This window comes from Eptesicus fuscus, chromosome 4 (assembly GCF_027574615.1).
Source record: "Eptesicus fuscus isolate TK198812 chromosome 4, DD_ASM_mEF_20220401, whole genome shotgun sequence".
NCBI lineage: Eukaryota > Metazoa > Chordata > Mammalia > Chiroptera > Vespertilionidae > Eptesicus > Eptesicus fuscus.
In genome coordinates, this window is record NC_072476.1 from 34,082,857 (window position 1) to 34,100,177 (window position 17,321).

General features: G+C 46.9%; 1 protein-coding gene across 3 annotated transcripts; it reads right to left on the minus strand.

The window, feature by feature from the left end:
• Nucleotides 1-2,338: 2,338 nt before the first annotated feature.
• Nucleotides 2,339-16,443, minus strand: TMEM225B (transmembrane protein 225B). 3 transcript variants are annotated; one of them, XM_028145808.2, is made up of 7 exons: nt 16,342-16,443; nt 14,888-14,983; nt 12,041-12,251; nt 10,250-10,396; nt 9,303-9,440; nt 2,568-2,771; nt 2,339-2,370 (listed from the first exon to the last, which is right to left on the minus strand). In XM_028145808.2, the coding sequence occupies exons 2-6, from the start codon at nt 14,903-14,905 to the stop codon at nt 2,602-2,604; spliced, it is 684 nt and encodes a 227-aa protein (XP_028001609.2). In that variant the 5' UTR covers nt 14,906-14,983; nt 16,342-16,443; the 3' UTR covers nt 2,339-2,370; nt 2,568-2,601. The 3 variants fall into 3 exon arrangements, with proteins under 3 accessions (XP_028001609.2, XP_028001610.2, XP_028001612.2); XM_028145809.2 differs by lacking the exon at nt 16,342-16,443 and adding an exon at nt 15,864-15,966; XM_028145811.2 differs by lacking the exon at nt 14,888-14,983.
• Nucleotides 16,444-17,321: the final 878 nt, after the last annotated feature.

Genomic DNA, 17,321 nt, shown 5'->3' on the forward strand with positions numbered 1-17,321 from the left:
GTGCCCTCCGAGGACCGGAAGTAGGCGAACGCTGTCAGACAGGTGCGTAAGGGGAGGGTCTCTTCCGTTTCCTCTCTAGGACGCTTGGAGGTCGGGGCGACTCGATGGTCGCTCACCCCCACGGGGACCGCTCCGGGGCGCGGGGGACCGTGAGGGGCACTTTCCCGGGCTGATTTCCTCGGGCCTCTCGGTCGCCAGGCCCCTTGGCGCCTCCGTGCCTTTTCACCTGTTTCCCCTCTGTGGGGAGGGCTCTCCAGACGTACCCCGGGCACTGCGCCTCCCTCTCGGTCTAGGGCGCCTTACAGCCCGGTGAGTCAACGCGTGTTTATCTCGCGTGCCCCGGTGCTGGATTTAATTTCCCTCCGCTTTGTGATAACACTTTTCTGGTGAGTTTTCTTCGTAGCCAGACTTTTGCTTCTCTTTCTGCTTTTTCCTATAATACTCTTGTATTGATACTGCTGTTTTACCCTTTTATTTGAATGATTTTTCTGGGTCAGCTACTTGCAGATGGATACTGAGAAGAGAGAGTCGGGTAGCAGGACGTTCCCAGTTTCTCAGTAAGAAGGCTTTTTCTTCCATTGTTACATTGAGGGATACGTTCTTTAATATATGGTTCCCATGTCGCCAGGATTCCTCTGGTTCTTGGATCCTAACAGTTCAAAGGGGCGGCGTGTACTCTCACTCATCTCCTTCCTTCTATTCTTCATCAGTCGTTGCTACCAAAGGATACTGCCATTTGCCTTCCAAGGTGGTCTCCTCTCTTTTGCAAGGGATGCTTCTTAAAGCGTCCCCTTTATAGACTCCCGTGCACATTCCATGCCTTCTCTGTCTCCCTAACACACATGGCCCATGTTTCTCCTCTGTCCTATTCGTAGCCATTCCCTCTCAAAGTGGGTCCTTCTCAGACATCTGAAGGTTACTATTTGCTAGTGAGTTTTGGAATTTGCCGCCACTACAACCCCTATATATTGTCTGACCCACCCCACTGTACCCACCATGCCACTCTTCCAGTTGTGACTTCCCATGTTGGTTCTGTTGGTGTAGGGCGGTTTGGGCCACAATTACATATTTTAGTTTGTAGATTTTCTCTATTCCTAGTTTAACTGATAATTATAGTTCCTTTATGGATTTTTTTTTAGGAATATTAGCGAGACGACTGGAATTAGGCTGTCACCATATCCCTATAAGAAATTCCCAAGATCACTTTTGGAGAGAAATATAAGAAACTAAAAAATATATAATTAAAACGCCTAGTGGCTGTTTTTCAGGTGTATATGTCTTAGCTCCTCTGCTTGGGTGTAAGCCTCTAGGGAACAGAAACTGATTCTGATACCTCTGTGCACCCCAAGATGCACTGCAAGAGGTCAACCTTTTATGAACACTAACAGTCACAACAGACTCTAGCCATGTCCATCACATTTCTTCAGAAAGACGTACAGGGCTCCCTGAACTTGTTTTTGAATTTACACTGCTTAAAGTTCTAAGAGCTTTCCACATGTGTGTTCTTTTGAGAGAGAAGTGGGGAGGCAGTTACTTAGGATCACTTTTCTGGCCTCCCCGTTGCCCCAAAGCATTTGTCCTTCCCAGTTACTCCCATCCTAGCGGGTAGGCTGAGCGCTCCCCAGTCTGTAAGCACCATCAGGAATGTGAACAGGGCATGTTAGAGGTGCTCAGGAGGCTTCTGACTCTAGTGGGAGGATGGAATGCCAATACATTGCTTTATGCTTTCCTCAGGGGCATAGACTCATTAGGCTCAGGCTTCCAGACCTTGGAATTCAATCCTGGGGATGTGTTCACCTTTAACCACCCCAAACCTTCCTCCCAACACATACTTAGGAAAAGTTTTCTGACCCTGGCCGGTGTGGCTCAGTGGTAGAGCACCGGCCCACGCACCAAAGGGCCATGGGTTTGATTCTGGTCAAGGGCACACACCTGGTTTGCAGATTCGTTCCTGGCCTTGGTCCAGGCAGGAGGCAACCAATCAATGTGTCTCTCTCACACTTCCCTCTCTCTCTCCTTTCTCCCTCTCGCTCCCTCCCCCCCTTCTCTCTTCCTCCTTCTCTTCCTCCCTTCCTCCCTCCCTAAAAAAGTAAATAGGAAAAAAATATCCTCTGATGAAGATTAAAGAATTTTTAAAAAAAGGAAGGAAAGGTTTTTCTGTACCAAGTCACACTTTTGTATGGCAAAATCACTTTTTCTTTTTAATATGACTAACTCAAACACCTGTAGTGGTTACATTCTGTTCGGTTTTTGTCTTATGAAAGATCATTTCACTTAATCATATTATAATATAACTCCCTCCCCTCCTACCCTCCAGGCTGGGTTTTTGAGGTATGGATTAACAGACAGTAGTCCTTTTATTGAAAACACCTGAAGGAAGGAAAGGAGAGAGATCACTCAGGAGACTCAGAAGAATTCAAAATTTTCAAATACAAAAAAAAAGTCAAATATGAGCAAAATAGAATCACTGTAGAGGGAAGTGGAGCATTAATTTCATATACAAGAAGCTTATTAAAAGTAGCAGAGACTGGCAGAGAAGGGAGTGCCACCCACACACGCCCACTCACACAACTTGAAGGGTGGAGGACAGACTCTCCTGGACTAGATAACTGTCTCTTCCTTCAGCAGGGTCTCCTTCTGCAATGAGCTCAGTCCTCCTCCAAAACTCTCCAGAATCTCCAGGTGTGGGCTCTCTGGAGTCTCCTTGATACTCTGGGAAATGCGTAATAAATGGCACCTATGGCAGGCTTCTTGAAAGAGGTAGATGACACCTAGGGAACAGCAAAAGTTTGGCTCAGATTAGAGAAGGTATCATACTTCATCCCCTAAAAGTCAGAGATTTGCTCCACTAATGCAACTCCTTTTGCCCTCCCCAAGGCTCCCCTCCAATGTAGAGCATTATAGAGACAGAAGGAGAAACAGAATGCACCAGAAAACAAGGCGTATGAACAGATGGATAAACTCACAGAACCATAGCCAGTGCTGGAAATAACAGTTGCCAAACCATTAGTAGATGAGAAAACAAGGTTTAAGAGAAGAAGCTCAAACATAAAATCCAGATGCCCAACTCAAGAACCTTAGTAAAATAAAAGAAAGGAAAAAGAGAATTGATGTTCATAAGAATAAGTGGAGATACCTTAAATCAGTGATGGGCAACCTTTTGAGCTCGGTGTTTCAGACTTTGCCAAAAAACTGAGCATAACTCGGGTAGTGTGTCCCTTTGAGGAAAAAACAGCTGGGCCTCATCTGGGTACTTCCAAACCCCAAACAAAAAGGAGGAATCTGCAGATCTTTCTGTAGTTCCTGCTGGGTGGCCCCAGGCAGTGGCTGACTTTGCACCTCCTTGGAGATCCAAGAGCCAGTGTACCCAGGGGTCAGTGTGAGACCATACCAGATTACAACCCTTCACATCCATAAACAACACACTCAAGGGGCAGACTCCATGAGCACCAAAGCCCCACTGAAGCAAATTCTGCCCCATAAGGGTGTCTCCAGCACCGCAGTTCTCCCATTGTAGACACAGCTGGTCCTCACAGCCAATTGACCTGGAGGTAAATTCCTCCCAGTGATACCAACAGCAATCAATGCTCAACTACAACAAGACTGTGCACACAGCCCACAAAGGGGAACACCAAGAGTGTCCACCTCAGGTAATTGGAGAGGCTGAGCCACTGGACCCTATAGGACACCTATCACACAAGGCCACTCTATCAACAGAGGCAAGCAGCCAAAATATGGAGACAAAGAAACAGGTCACAAATGAAAGAAATGGAGGAAAGCAAACTACTGGATATAGAGTTCAAAACCATGGTTATAAGGTTACTCAAGAATCTTTTAGAAACCTCCGAGAAACTTAGTGAGACTCTCAAGGATATGAAAAAGGACCAATCAGAAATTAAGCGTACAGTGACTGAAATAAAGAATAATATGCAGAGATCCAACAGCAGACTACAGGATCCCAAGAATAAAGTCAAGGATTTGAAAATATGAAGAAGCAAAAAACACCCAACTGGAAAAGCAAAAATAAAAAAGAATCCAAAAATATTCAGATAGTGTAAGGAGCCTCTAGGAAAACCTCAAGTGTACCAATATCCGAATTATGGGGGTGCCAGAAGAAGAAAGAGAGCAAGATATTGAAAACCTACTTGAATAAATAATGACAGAAAACTTCCCCTACCTGGTGAAAGAAACAGACTTACAAGTCCAGGAAGTGCAGAGAACCCCAAACAAGAGGACTCCAAAGAGGACTACACCAAGACACATCATAATTAAAATGCCAAGAGCAAAAGACAAAGAGAGAATATTAAAAGCAGCAAGAGAAAAAGTTAGTTACCTACAAGGGAGTACCCATACAACTGTCAGCTGATTTCTCAACAGAAACTATGCAGGCCAGAGGAGTGGCAAGAAATATTCAAAGAGATGAATAGCAAGAACCTACAACCAAGATTACTCTACCCAGCAAAGCTATCATTTAGAATTGAAGGTCAGATAAAGAGCTTCACAGATAAGAAAAAACTAAAGGAGTTCATCACCACCAAACCAGTATTATATAAAATGCAGAAGAAGAGGAAGAAGAAGAAAAAAGATAAAAATTATGAACAACAAAGTGACAACAAATATATATCTATCAACAAGTGAATCTAAAAATCAAGTGAATAAAAAATCTGATGAACAGAATAAACTGGTGAATATAATAGAATCAGGGGCATAGAAAGGGAATGGACTGACATTCTCGTGGGGGAGGAGGTGTGGGGGGGTGCAAGAAGAGATTGGTCAAAAATCTTATACCTATGGACGAGGACAGTGGGGGGATGGGGGGTAAAGGCATGGAGTGGGGTGGGAACCGGGTGGAGGGGAGCTATGGGGGGAAAATGGAACAACTGTAATAAACTAAACAATAAATATTTATTAAATTTTTTTAAAAAGACAATGATTATAAGACTAGATGAAAAAAATCCAGTTACCAGTAAAAGCTATTTATAAAAGACTAGAGGCCCGTTGCATGAAGATTCGTGCAATAGGCCTTCCTTCACCTGGCTGCTGGCACCAGTTTTTCTCCAGCACCCAGGACCCAGGCTTTCGCTCTGGCCACCGCCTTCCGCCTTCACTCCGGCCAGAGTCTGCAGGCTTCTCGCTGACTCCTGCCAGAGTCTGCAATCTTCGCTTCACTCCAGCCAGAGTCTTCGCATCGCTCAGGCCAGAGAGCCGCTCCTGTAGCTCCCTCCGCCCCCCACCCTCCCCTTCATAGCAGGCGTCCTGCCCCACCCAGCTGCTCTGCACCTGGAGCAGCTGGGTGGCAGGGCTGCTACCATCTTTGTCCTGCTAATTTTGCATACTACCTCCTGATTGGCTGGTGGGTGTTGCAGATGTATGGTCAATTTACATATTTCTCTTTTATTAGTGTAGACTAGAGGCCCAGTGCACGAAATTTGTGCATGGGGGTTGGGCGTGGGGGGGTGTCCCTCAGGCCAGCCTGCACCCTCTCCAATCTGGGACCCCTCGAGAGATGTCCAACTGCCCAGGATTGGGTCTAAACGGGCAATTGGACATCCCTCTCACAATCCAGGACTGCTGGCTCCCAACTGCTCGCCTGCCTGCCTTCCTGATTGCCCCTAACCGCTTCTGCCTGCCAGCCTGATCACCCCCTAACCACTCCCCTGCCAGCCTGATTGATGCCTAACTGCTCCCCTGCCAGCCTGATTGCCCCTAACTGCCCTCCCCTGCAGGCCTGGTCACCCCTAACTGCCCTGCACTGCAGGCCTGGTCCCCCCCGAACTGCTCTCCCCTGCAGGCCTGGGTCCCACTCAACTGCCCTTCCCTGCAGGCCCGGTCACCCCCAACTTCCTTCCTCTGCTGGCCTGGTCACCCCTAACTGCCCTCCCCTGCAGGCTTGATTGCCCCCAACTGCCCTCCCTTGCAGGCCTGGTCCTTCCCAACTGCCCTCCCCTGCTGGCCATCTTGTGCCAGCCATCTTGTGTCCACATGGAGGCAGGATCTTTGACCACATGGGGGCAGCCATCTTGTGTGCTGGAGTGATGGTCAATCTGCATATTACTCTTTTATTAGATAGGATAGAGGCCTGGTGCATGGGTGGGGGCCAACTGGTTTGTCCTGAAGGGTGTCCCGGATCAGGGTGGGGGTTCCCTTGGGGTGTGGAGCAGCCTGGGCGAAGGGCCTGTGGTGGTTTGCAGGCTGGCCACGCCCCCTGGTGATCCAAGCAGAGGCCCTGGTATCTGGGATTTATTTACCTTCTACAATTGAAACTTTGTAGCCTAGAGTGGAGCCAAGCCTCCTGCTGGCTCCGTGGGCCGAAGCCATTTCTCCTGGGATTGATGTATCTTCTATAATTGAAACTTTGTAGCCTGGAGTGGAGGCCTAGGCCAGCCAGGGCTGCAGAAGCTTTGCTTCCTCCATTGCCGGGGGCAACCCTTGCCTACTGCTCTTTCCAGCTCAGTGGCTGCCGCCATTTCTGTTTGGATTTGTTTACCTTCTAGAATTGAAACGTTGTAGCCTTGAGTGGAGGCTTAGGCCGGCAACAGCAGGTGGAAAGCTTGGCTTCCTTTGTTACCGGGGAAACCCAAGCCTCCCTCCTGCCCTCTGTGGCTGTAGCCATCTTGGTTGGGTTTATTTGCATATTTTCTCCTGGTTGGTTGGTGGGCGTGGTTGGTGGGCGTGGCTTGTGGGTATAGCTGAGTTGGGGTCAATTTGCATATTACTCTTTTATTAGGTAGGATATCCAAATCATAAAGTCAGAGAAAATTTTAAAGTAAAAGGTTTTAAAAGTATAACAGGTAAATACTAATCTAAAATGTAGAAGTAGCTACAGTAATATTAGATAAAACAGACTTTACAACAAAGCATTACTAGAAATAAAAAGGGTAATGATAAAAAGTTCAATTCCCTAGTAAAATATAACAAGTCTAAATCAATGGGTTTAGATCCTGATTTTAAAAGTTCAAAAAGGAGTAGCAGAATAAATGCAAAAATTTAGGTAGGGAAGTTCAAAATTAGAAGTAAAAATTAATTAATAGAAAACAAACTTCAAATATGAAGGTTAAATAAAGCTAAAAGCTGGTTCTTTGAAAACTAAAATATGGTAAGCCTCTGACAAGATTTAAACATAAACAAGCTTGGTCTGATGTTTATTAGAAAGATAAAAGATTGCATTCAACATGAAACATAAAAACAGACCTCAATCTAGGCTATAAAGCAAGTCTCAATAATCTAAAAATATTAGGGATATATAGACCATGATCTCTCATCAAATTGAAATTAAGTTAAAATAATAAGCACAGATACAATAAAAATTCTGTGCTTGAAATTTTAAAAATATTTTAGGGATCAAAGAAGAAATCATAAGGAGAACTAGAAAATATTTGAAATATAACAACAAAAAATACTACACATTAAAAGGGGAGCTGCAAATGAAGTAATTCTTATAGGGGAATTCAAGTTTTGAGGTTTTTTTTTTTATTTTATTGTGTGTGTGTGTGTTTTGGAATTAAAGTTTTAAGTGCCTACTCAGTTAGTTGGAGCTTCATCCATACACCAAAATTTTGTGGATTCAATTCCCAGTCAGGGCACATACCTAGGTTATGGGTTCAATCCCCACTTGGATTGCATAAGGGAGGCAGCCAACTGATGCTTCTCTCTCACATCGATGTTTCTCTCCTTTTCTCTCTCTCTCTCTAAAATCAATAAAAACATACCCTCAGGTGAGGATTTAAAAAGAGAAAATGTCAAGTTGCAGCTCTAGTCAGTTTTTCTAAGTGGTGAGAGTGTCAGCCCACAAACTGAAGGTTTGATTTCAGTCAAGGGCACGTACTCAGTTGCAAGCTTGATTCCCATCCTGTAGAGACATGTTCGGGATGCAACCAATCTATATGTCTCACTCACATCGAGGTTTCTCCCTCTCCCTTCCACTTGCTCTAAAAAACAGTGGGAAAAAATATCCTCTAGCCTGACTGGTGTGGCTTAGTGGTTGAGTGTCGACCTATTAACTATGAGGTCAGCATTCAATTCTGGTCAGGGCATGTGCCCTGGTTGCAGGCTCCATCCCTAGTAGGGGGCGTGCAGGAGGCAGCCGATCAATGATTCTGTCTCATCACTGATGATATATATATATCTCATCAAGGATATATATATATATATATATATATATATATATATTAAATATCCTTGGGGGAAGATTAACATCTCTGAAATGAGGATGTATCTTATAAGCTATAGCATCTTAGAATTATACTTGGCATCAACTTTTCTTTCTCAGTGGTACATAAATTAAGGGTGTACATAAACAATGGAGTCACTGAAATATGGCTAGTCCTTAAACTATATAGTGGTGTGCAGTTTATTTTGAAGTACTTATATCTTAAATTTATATTATAAATATTCTTTATTATTTATTCAATGTATAATAAAATTGAGTTAAAATAGATTATAATCATGCCCTGGCCAGTGAGACTTAATTGGTTGAGCTTCATCCCATGCACCAAAATGTCACCAGTTCGATTCTCAGTCAGGGCACATGCCTGGATTATGGGCTCAATCCCCAGTAGGGGGTGTGCAGGAGGTAGGCTATCGATGTGTCTCTCTCACATTGATGTTTCTATCTCTCTTTCTTTCTCTCTCTCTGCCTCTTCCTCCATCCCTCCATTTCCCTTCCTTTCTCTCTCTCTCTCTCTCTCTCTCTCTCTCTCTCTCTCTCTCTCTCAAATCAATAAAAACATATTTTAAAAAATAGATTATAATCATGGGTCAGGTTAACATAGCAGGCAAAGATAATAGAGACAAAATTAGGACTATAAACTTAGATGGCGATGGTATGTAAAGATAAAGGGGATAGGGTGAGGAATAGGATCTTAGATTTCAGGATAAAGATAGAGATAGGACTAGAAAGCCTTAGGCACCAGGATATTATGTATAAGGGAGAGTATGAAAATTTGGAAGAGTCCTGGTTCTCAAGTCAAGTAGGATAAGAATTGGAAAGGACAAGGATGGAAGGGAGGGTTGAAGCTCTAGAGCAGTGCTATCCAGTAGAACTTTCTACAACAATGGAAATTTCTGTATCTTTATCATCCAATAAGGTAGCCACTGGACACCGAATAATGTGGTTATTGAGTATTTGGAATGTGTCTAGTATGACTGGGGCACTGAATTTTTAACTTTACTTCATTTTAATTAATTAAAGTTGAATAGCACATGTAGTTAGTGAGTGCAGTTTTGAACAGCGCAGCTCTAGAACAAGGCTCCTGAATCCAGACAGAGGGCAGGGAGAGGGGCACCAGTTCCAGGACACTCACCAGCCGCTATGAACAGAAGGATACCAAAGCCCAGGACATAGTAAGGCCACTGCACGGAGAACTGGGGAGGCCTGGGCTGCATCCTCAGACTCTGGATCTCCAGGGCATGCAGCAACAAGGCCAGGAAAGCACAAGTCCCTGCAGGGTCACAGGGAAGTACCCTTAATCTCCTCCTGTGGTTCTCTGCCTTCACTCCAGCCTTTCCTCTGACTTAATTAGACAGAGCCATGTGGCTCCTGCATGGAGGATCCTCTCTCTTGCTGGCACACCTTGCCCTCTCAGAGCCAATAACTTCCACCCCACATGCCTGTCTTGCCCTCTTTCCCAACTAATCTCAAAGCCCATGTGCCTCACCTCCCAGGGGCCCCCTAATCAGAAATCCTTTTCCCAAGTACCCTCCATGCTCCTGACCTCAGCTGACTCAGCCTGGGCCCTCTGGGTGTGATGCTTTGGTTGAAACTCAACCTGATTCTCCCACCATGAGCCTTCCAGCCCCTCCATCTCATGGCAGGGGAAGGCCTTGGCCAACCTTTTAACGTCAGAGGTCCCAAAGGGCAGAGATAGTCCCTTCCATTCATTCATCTAAGAAACATTTATATTTTATTTATATCGTATATTTCAATTATATTAGAATTCTAGACTCTAGGACAGTCACTGGGATAGAGATTATGGTAAAAGGCCACCAGAAAAATGACCTCCAATCAATGTGGTAAGGACTATGCCAGTTGGAAGTATGAAGAACTGAAAAGCCCCAAAGAAAAAGGGTCATAAATACTGAGGGGGCAGGTATGATGGTGGGCTACTTCATAGAAAAGCCAACAAAAGAGAGGGGACTTCAAATCCTCTCTCCTAACATCACAGAGACCACTCCCCTCCCCCTTAACTCCCTCACCTGCCTTTGGACCCCTCCCCAGACCCTCCCCCTGGCCTGCCTGCCTGCCCCACACCTGTGAAGAAGCTGATGGAGGCTGATATAAAAGTTTGCTTCCAGGTCCTTGGAAAGAGCTGAGATGCAAAAGACACCATGATGAGGGTGGTGAGGAAAGACAAGACGACTGCAGACAGCAGGAAAACTCGGCCGAGGATGATGTAAACTGCAGGGGAGGGAAAGTGGGCGAGTGCTGGGCACCCTGACCCCAAAGGGCAGAGCCCACAAAGCCCACAGATCCTTGGCAGGGATGGCCCCCGGAGCTCCCCAATATGTGGTCTGGGACCAAGGTTCTGACCCTGCCACTTCGGCCCCAAGAATGCTCTGGCCCCATTTTGTTCCCCATGACATGGGAGTACAACAAACAAAAAAATTTAAATGGACAAATGGTAGTTTTTAAAAACAACATAAAATAGCCCGGCCAGGGTGGCTCGATGGTTGAGCATCAACCCATGAACCAAGAAGTTACTGGTTCGATTCCCAGTCAAGGCACATGCCCAGGTTGCTAGCTCAATCCCCAGAAGGGGCGTGCAGAAGGCAGCTGATCGATGTTTCTTTCTCATTGATGTTTCTATCTCTCTATCCCTCTCCCTTCCTACAATCATTTTTTAAAATATTAAAATAAAACCCTGGTGATAAAATTTGTTACACAAGGAAACAGGAGGAATCACATCTGTATTGGTCACATTGTACAAGTCACTGGTGGAAAGTCAAGATGTTCTGAACTCTGCAGGAAACCCCTATAATTATCCCAGTTAATAGAAGTAATGAAACAGACCCGAAATAGCAGAGCCAGAGTCTTAAGGACAGGGTGTCTTATGCTCCTACTGTTGGCATGATTCAGACCCATGTTAAAACGAGTTTGTATATATTCCTGAGCATGCAGAAATGGACAGCTGGGGGTAGAACAAAGAGACAAAGGTATTGTTGAAGACCCAGAGTTCTAGAATCTACTCTTGGGTTAAAACAGTGCTTCTAAACCAGAGACAATTCCCCCCCTCCCCCCCCCCCCCCCCGCATGGGAGATATGTGTCACAACTAATGCTGGGAGGGGTCTACTGGTATCTAGTGGGTAGAAGCGGGCAGGGGTGTTATTAACCTGTAAGAAACAGGGGAGCCCTCCACATCAAAGATTACCCAACCAAAAATGTCAGTAGTGCCAAAGTTGAGGAACCCTGGACCAAAGAGCTCACACAGTCTGGCCCTTCTTCCCCAAAGTGGCTCTGCTTTCCTATCACCAGGAGATAATTCCTAGGTCTTCCAGAGTCGCCTCTTTTCCAAGACAGACACCATCATGAACTTTCCAAGTTCCTTATAAAACATGGTCTCAAGTGCCTCTTTGATAAAGTGGTACCCAGGCCTGAGCACAGTATCTACAGAGCTGCCACCCGGGGATGGACAGGTGTGTGGCCAAGGGGACAAGTGGAGGCTCTGCTAACCAGGCTGCTCCCCCAACTAGGAGGGGTGCCTAAAGGGTGCTGTCCGGATGGGCTAATGGCAGCCCTGAGAGGTGGGGGAGCCTCCCAGAGTAGGGCAGGATCCCCCCCCCACCCCCCCCCCCCCCGCCATATCACATGTTGGGCCACTCTTTTCTCCAGAAATAAACCTGGTTACTAACACATTGGCTCCTGACTCTGGTGTCAGCCTGGCATTATTAACCCCCTCCCAGCCGCCTACTTTCCCTTAACCCCAAAGGAGTGGAGACTCAGAGAAAAATCCCCTTATGGGCTTATGAAAGCCTGCCGGCCTGCCACTCCCAGTTCCTGCAGCGGCCCCGTCTCTCCCCAGTCCCTGCCTCCACCCTCCTTACTGGATAAGGGTCGAGGCTTCAAGCACTTGATATGAAAGCAGTTCTCAAAGAGGCCACTGTAAAACACTTCACGGGACTCTTCATTCACGAGGCGCACCCAGAAGGGGAAGATGGTGACCAGCAGTATGAGCAGGTAGCCCAGGGCAGTCAAGGCGGGGGCTACGGCCCATGCGAAGCCCCTTACGTCTTTGTTCTCTAAAGTCAGTATCATCTGTGCAAGGGAAAAGTGAGGGCAAGAGGTGGGGCACATACTCCCAATACTCGCGTGGTACAAGGAGAGAGCACCTAAGGAAGTGCTAGCACATAGGCGAGGGTCAGTAAATGCTGATTTCTTCGCCTCAATAAACGTAACAGGCTCACAGACCTCTTCAGTGGGCCTGAAATAACGGACAATTTTTCTGCTACTGACTCACTGGGTGATCTTAGGCATGTAGGGTCCCTTTTTCCACCTCTGTTGGACCACGCTGTCCTCAACCTCTCCTAGCTCTGAAGTTCTAACCATTCAATTGTTATTACCCACAGAAGAACCTCTCCAATGCCCTCTTCAGTCAGCTATTTGCCCTTTGAGATTTCAGGATGAGGACCAGGGGGAGGAAAGACCAGGTCTGAAGTGCCCTCACTCAGTGACTGGCCCTTTTGCTTCAGGACGCTGGGTTTACATGGGAAGGGGTCCACCTGGCCAGGAGGGGGCACCTGCTGAAAAATCGAGCAGATCATATGCACAGAGCAAGTTTTGCAAATAGTTTTAAAGTCTCAGAGACCTTCCTGAAGCCTCAGGTATCGTCTAGGCCTGGAGGTCAGGCCCTTAGTTAAGGACCCCTCAAATCTTCTCCTTAACCACCACCTGTCATTAAAGACACCTTCTTTTGCCCTGCTGGTGTTGCTCAGTGGTTGAGTGTCGACCTATGAACCAGGAAGTCATGGTTAGATTCCCAGTCAGGGTACATGCCAGGGTTTCAGGCTCGATCCCCAGTGTGGGGTGTGCAGGAGGCAGATGATCAATGATTCTCTCTCATCATTAATGTTTCTATCTCTCCGAAATCAATTAAAAAAATACATTTTTTTAAAAAAAGATGCCTTCTTTTGAATGAGCACCTGAGATGTAGAAGGTAAGAACTGGCTGGACTTGGCTTTAGAAGCTCTCGACTGTCATCCCTGCTTTATCACTTGCTAGCTGTGTAACTTCGTGAAGCCTGCTAAAACTCTCAGGAGTTTGGGTCTCCCATTTGGAAGAGGGAGGATATAATGCCCAGTGGGTCGTTGGGAGGGCCAAATGAAATACTGCACACAGAAGGGTCAAGCACAGTGCTGGGACTCAAGTGCTTGGTTAAAGGGGGAGGGGGAGTAGGGGAAGGGGATGAGCTTCTCCTAAAATTCAAATATTCCTGTTGAAAAGGGACCTGGTGGCCATTCACAGTCTAAGGGAAAATGTATTCAACGAGTCTGCTTTCTTCTCTGCTTTTGCCAAGCCTGGCAGCCCCGAGGAATGAGTTTTCCCCAAGGTGGAGAGGAACAAGTGGAGGAAGGAGAGGAGTTGAGTAGGAGCTTGTGGTGCTGCAGGGAGGGCAGGCCTGGTCAGAATGTATCCAGATGGCATGTGATAATCCTGCCCACTTGGTGGTGCAGAAAGGAGGCATCAGGAGGTGAGAGAGACACTTGACAAGGGAGATGAGGGGCACCCTAAGACAACAGAACAGCTCTTCTTTCCAAGTCATGCCCATAGCCAGGCCTAGAGACTCCTGTACAAGCCAGGCATCTCTGCACCTTGATGCGCAGCACCAAGGATTCAAGCTGTGCGTGATGACTACTGAAGACAGGGTCCTCGGAGTGAAGGTGCTGCTCTTACCTCTCTGCACCCTGTGCAAGCACCCTTGCTCATGCCCAGGCATCAGGGCCTCTCCATGGCCCCACTACAGACACCCCTCACTGCCGCTGGGACCAGGAGTGTCTTTGAGGCTTTGGGAACTGTTGATCCCTATAGAAGAACAAGTCTAAAGGCAGAGGACAGAGGTGTGGGTGCCCTCCCAGCCTTTCCACCCAACTATGCTGTTTATCAATGTTTAATGCTTTGGAAACATTCTAACATACTTTCTCCTCCTTTCTGTCACTTACCAGTTTCTCTTCTCCCCACTGAAAAATTGAATCCTTCCCTCTCTCCAAAGCTACCCTTTTGATCTCCCCTCCACCCTCCAGGTCTACTGATGAGTCGCCTGAACTTCAGGGCCTCAGTTCCCTTTGCTTTACAATTATGAAATAGGTGGAACCAGGGAGTGTTGAGCCCCAGCTATAAAACTCTCCAGGTGGGAGTCATGGCTACACATTGACCCCCATGTTCTGGATGGGATGGAGTACCCTGGACATTTTCATCTGATGGTCTGTACCCCTTCCTGTCTATTCCCCAAAACCTCAACTTGTCTAAAACGGACCTGAGCATTGTCCCTAATTCAGTCATCCTCTCCATCGCACACATTATAGCCAGGAGCTCATGCTGGCTTCTCTCTTTCTCTCATGCTCCCAGCTCATCAGCCTTCCTTGTTTTCTCAGTTTTTACAAAATTTCCCAACCAAGCACCCTTCCTGCCCCCACACCCCTCATGTCTCCCTCTAGTCCTGGAACACTCCCCCTCCCCCCCCCCCCACCGCTCAAGCATCCACAGCTTCCATGCCTGGGGTCCTTCCCTGAGGGTGCCCTCTCTGCTCCTCCAGACCTTTTCAATCCCACCTCTCCTGCAAAGCTCAGCTTGATCCTGTCTGTCCACTCCATGTAGACCTCCCAGCTACCAACCATTATCCATTCCCTCCACAAAAATTAAATGTGCACTAAAAAAAAAATTAACTGTGCACTTACTGGACGCCCCATGCCCATTTTAGGCCAATGGGAACAATACGGGGCAGGGGGTGGGGGGAAAATGAAGGCCAGGAATTTGCAGGCTCTTGGTAACTACTGCAGAGAGAAACAAATAAACACATTAAATTGACACAGTACTTTCCTCTCCCCAGCCTGGGGTTACCACAGGCCACCCAGTGTTCCACCTCCTGTCTGCACTCCCCACCCCACGCAATCCCTCTTCTACCCCCAACCTTGCTCTCCAGTGAGGTGGGCCTTGTTTCACCTTTCTCTGAGGATAGGCCAAGGTTCTGCGTGCATGTGAACAGCCCTTAGTGCTGAGATTGGACAAATATGCAATTTTGGGAATGCACTGATATAGGCCAGACTCCACCACCGACATTTTAATATAGAGGGATTTGTAGACCCCTTGGTACTGATGAAGAAACAGAGAGCAGGAGAGCAGGCTCCACTGGTCCAGGATCCCACAGTTAGTCAGTGAGGACCAGGGACCAGAAAAACACGTCGCTGTCTCTCCCACTTCCCCAGCCCCTACTGGCCAGCAGTTCAGCTCAGTGATTTACAAATGTGAAAATCAATGGAACCCGAGATTTTCTGTAATAGCTATGTTCATGTATATGTGTGAGAAGGGAGAGAGAATGGCGGGAGGTAGGATTGCCATTTTTTATTTTGTAAGGGCATACCAAAAAAACCTGTCATCTACTATCACTGACTGTTTTAATGATTTTAAAAGGACCTCAGGCCCTAGCCTGATTGGTTCAGTGGATAGAGCATCAGCCTGCAGACTGAAGGGCTCCAGGTTCAGTTTGCAGTCAAGGGCACATGCCCTGGTTGTGGGCTCAATGCTCGGTGGGGGCCGTGCAGGAGGCAGCCAATCAATGATTCTCTCTCATCCTTGATGTTTCTATTTCTCTCTCTCTCTCTCCCTTCTTCTTAGAAATCAATAAAAATATATTTAAAAAATAAATAAAAGGACCTCAGACACTGGAAGCAGAAGAACCGCATACTCCTCCGTGAGGCCAGGAACAGCATCTGAGAACCACCGGCTTGGGGAGAGGATCCTCAATCCCGGCTCCCTCTGGGAGGCTCCCGGAGCCACCCTGAAACAGCCTGAGTGCAGGCCCAGAGACACCCGGGAACTGTGCTGAGGGGCACAGAGGCGGGCGCATAAAGGAAACCTGGGTTGGAACAGGGAAGAGACCAGGCGGGAACCGTCTGGACCTTGGGGAGGAAGGCCATTCCTCCCACTGTCAACCTTCCTCTGCCCAGACCTTCCGTGACCCCAAAGTCAGTGACATTTTACAGACCCCATAATGGGCCCCAACCAGGCCATCCACCCCCAGACACCACCCCGTGGGTCTCAACAGCTCAACGGGTTATGTTTAGCCCTGGGGAGCAGAGGGTGTCTTCTCCATGTCTGCCCCCTCCCCACCCGTGAAGCTACCTCCACTCACCCTCCACCGGTTCCTCTTCCTCTCTGGGCCACCGTGGGGGTCTCCCGGTCTCCCTGTCTCGGGGCTGGGCTTCCCTCCAGGCGGCCCCAGGGCAGTGGGACCAGCCCCCGCCCCGCCCCCCTCCTCTGCCCCTTCAGCTCGAGGTCCAGGTTTCCGTTGGCCCCGAGGCCCGCGCAGGTAAACTTGGTCTCCCGGCAGACTTATACCTCTCAGATACCCAGAATAGACCTAATACTCTACTACCTAAGTGTAGAGGTACTTTTGGAACTTCTTTTAATGATTAAAATATTCATGGCAAATAAGGTTCGACTTAGAGGGATCTTTCTGGAAGAAGATGGTGCTTAGGAATTTCCAATGCAGCATTTCCATCAGCAGTGAAAGCCTAAAACTTCTGCAGCCCTGACTTTATTAGGTAATGGTCACTGACTTTAAGGAACTTAACAGTGATGTGTGATACCATCACAGAACCATATTTACATTTATCCTCCACCTCCAGATACCCCCTCTTCCTCTGTGCATGCAATCTGGATACTGGAGGGGAGAGGGTTACAAATTTTTTTCTTGTGATGAGAACTTTTAAGATCTACTCTCTCAGCAATTTTCAAATATACAATATGGTATTGTTAACTATAATTACCATGTTGCACACTATATCCCCAGGACTTATTTACCTTATAACTAGAAGTTTGTACCTTTTGACCACCTTTATCTCAATTCCCACAACCACCACCCTTACCTCTGGCAACCACCAATCTGTTCTTGTATCTATGAGTTCGGATTTTTTAGATTCCATATATAAGTGAGATCATACATTGTCTTTCTCTGACTTATTTCACTTAGCATAATGCCCTCAAGTAGCAGGATTTCTTTTTTTTTTATGGCTGAGTGATAATTTATTGTATATGTATACCACATTTAAAATTTTTTTCTTTATTGGTTTTTAAAAATATTTTTTTTATCGATTTCCAAGAGGAAGGGAG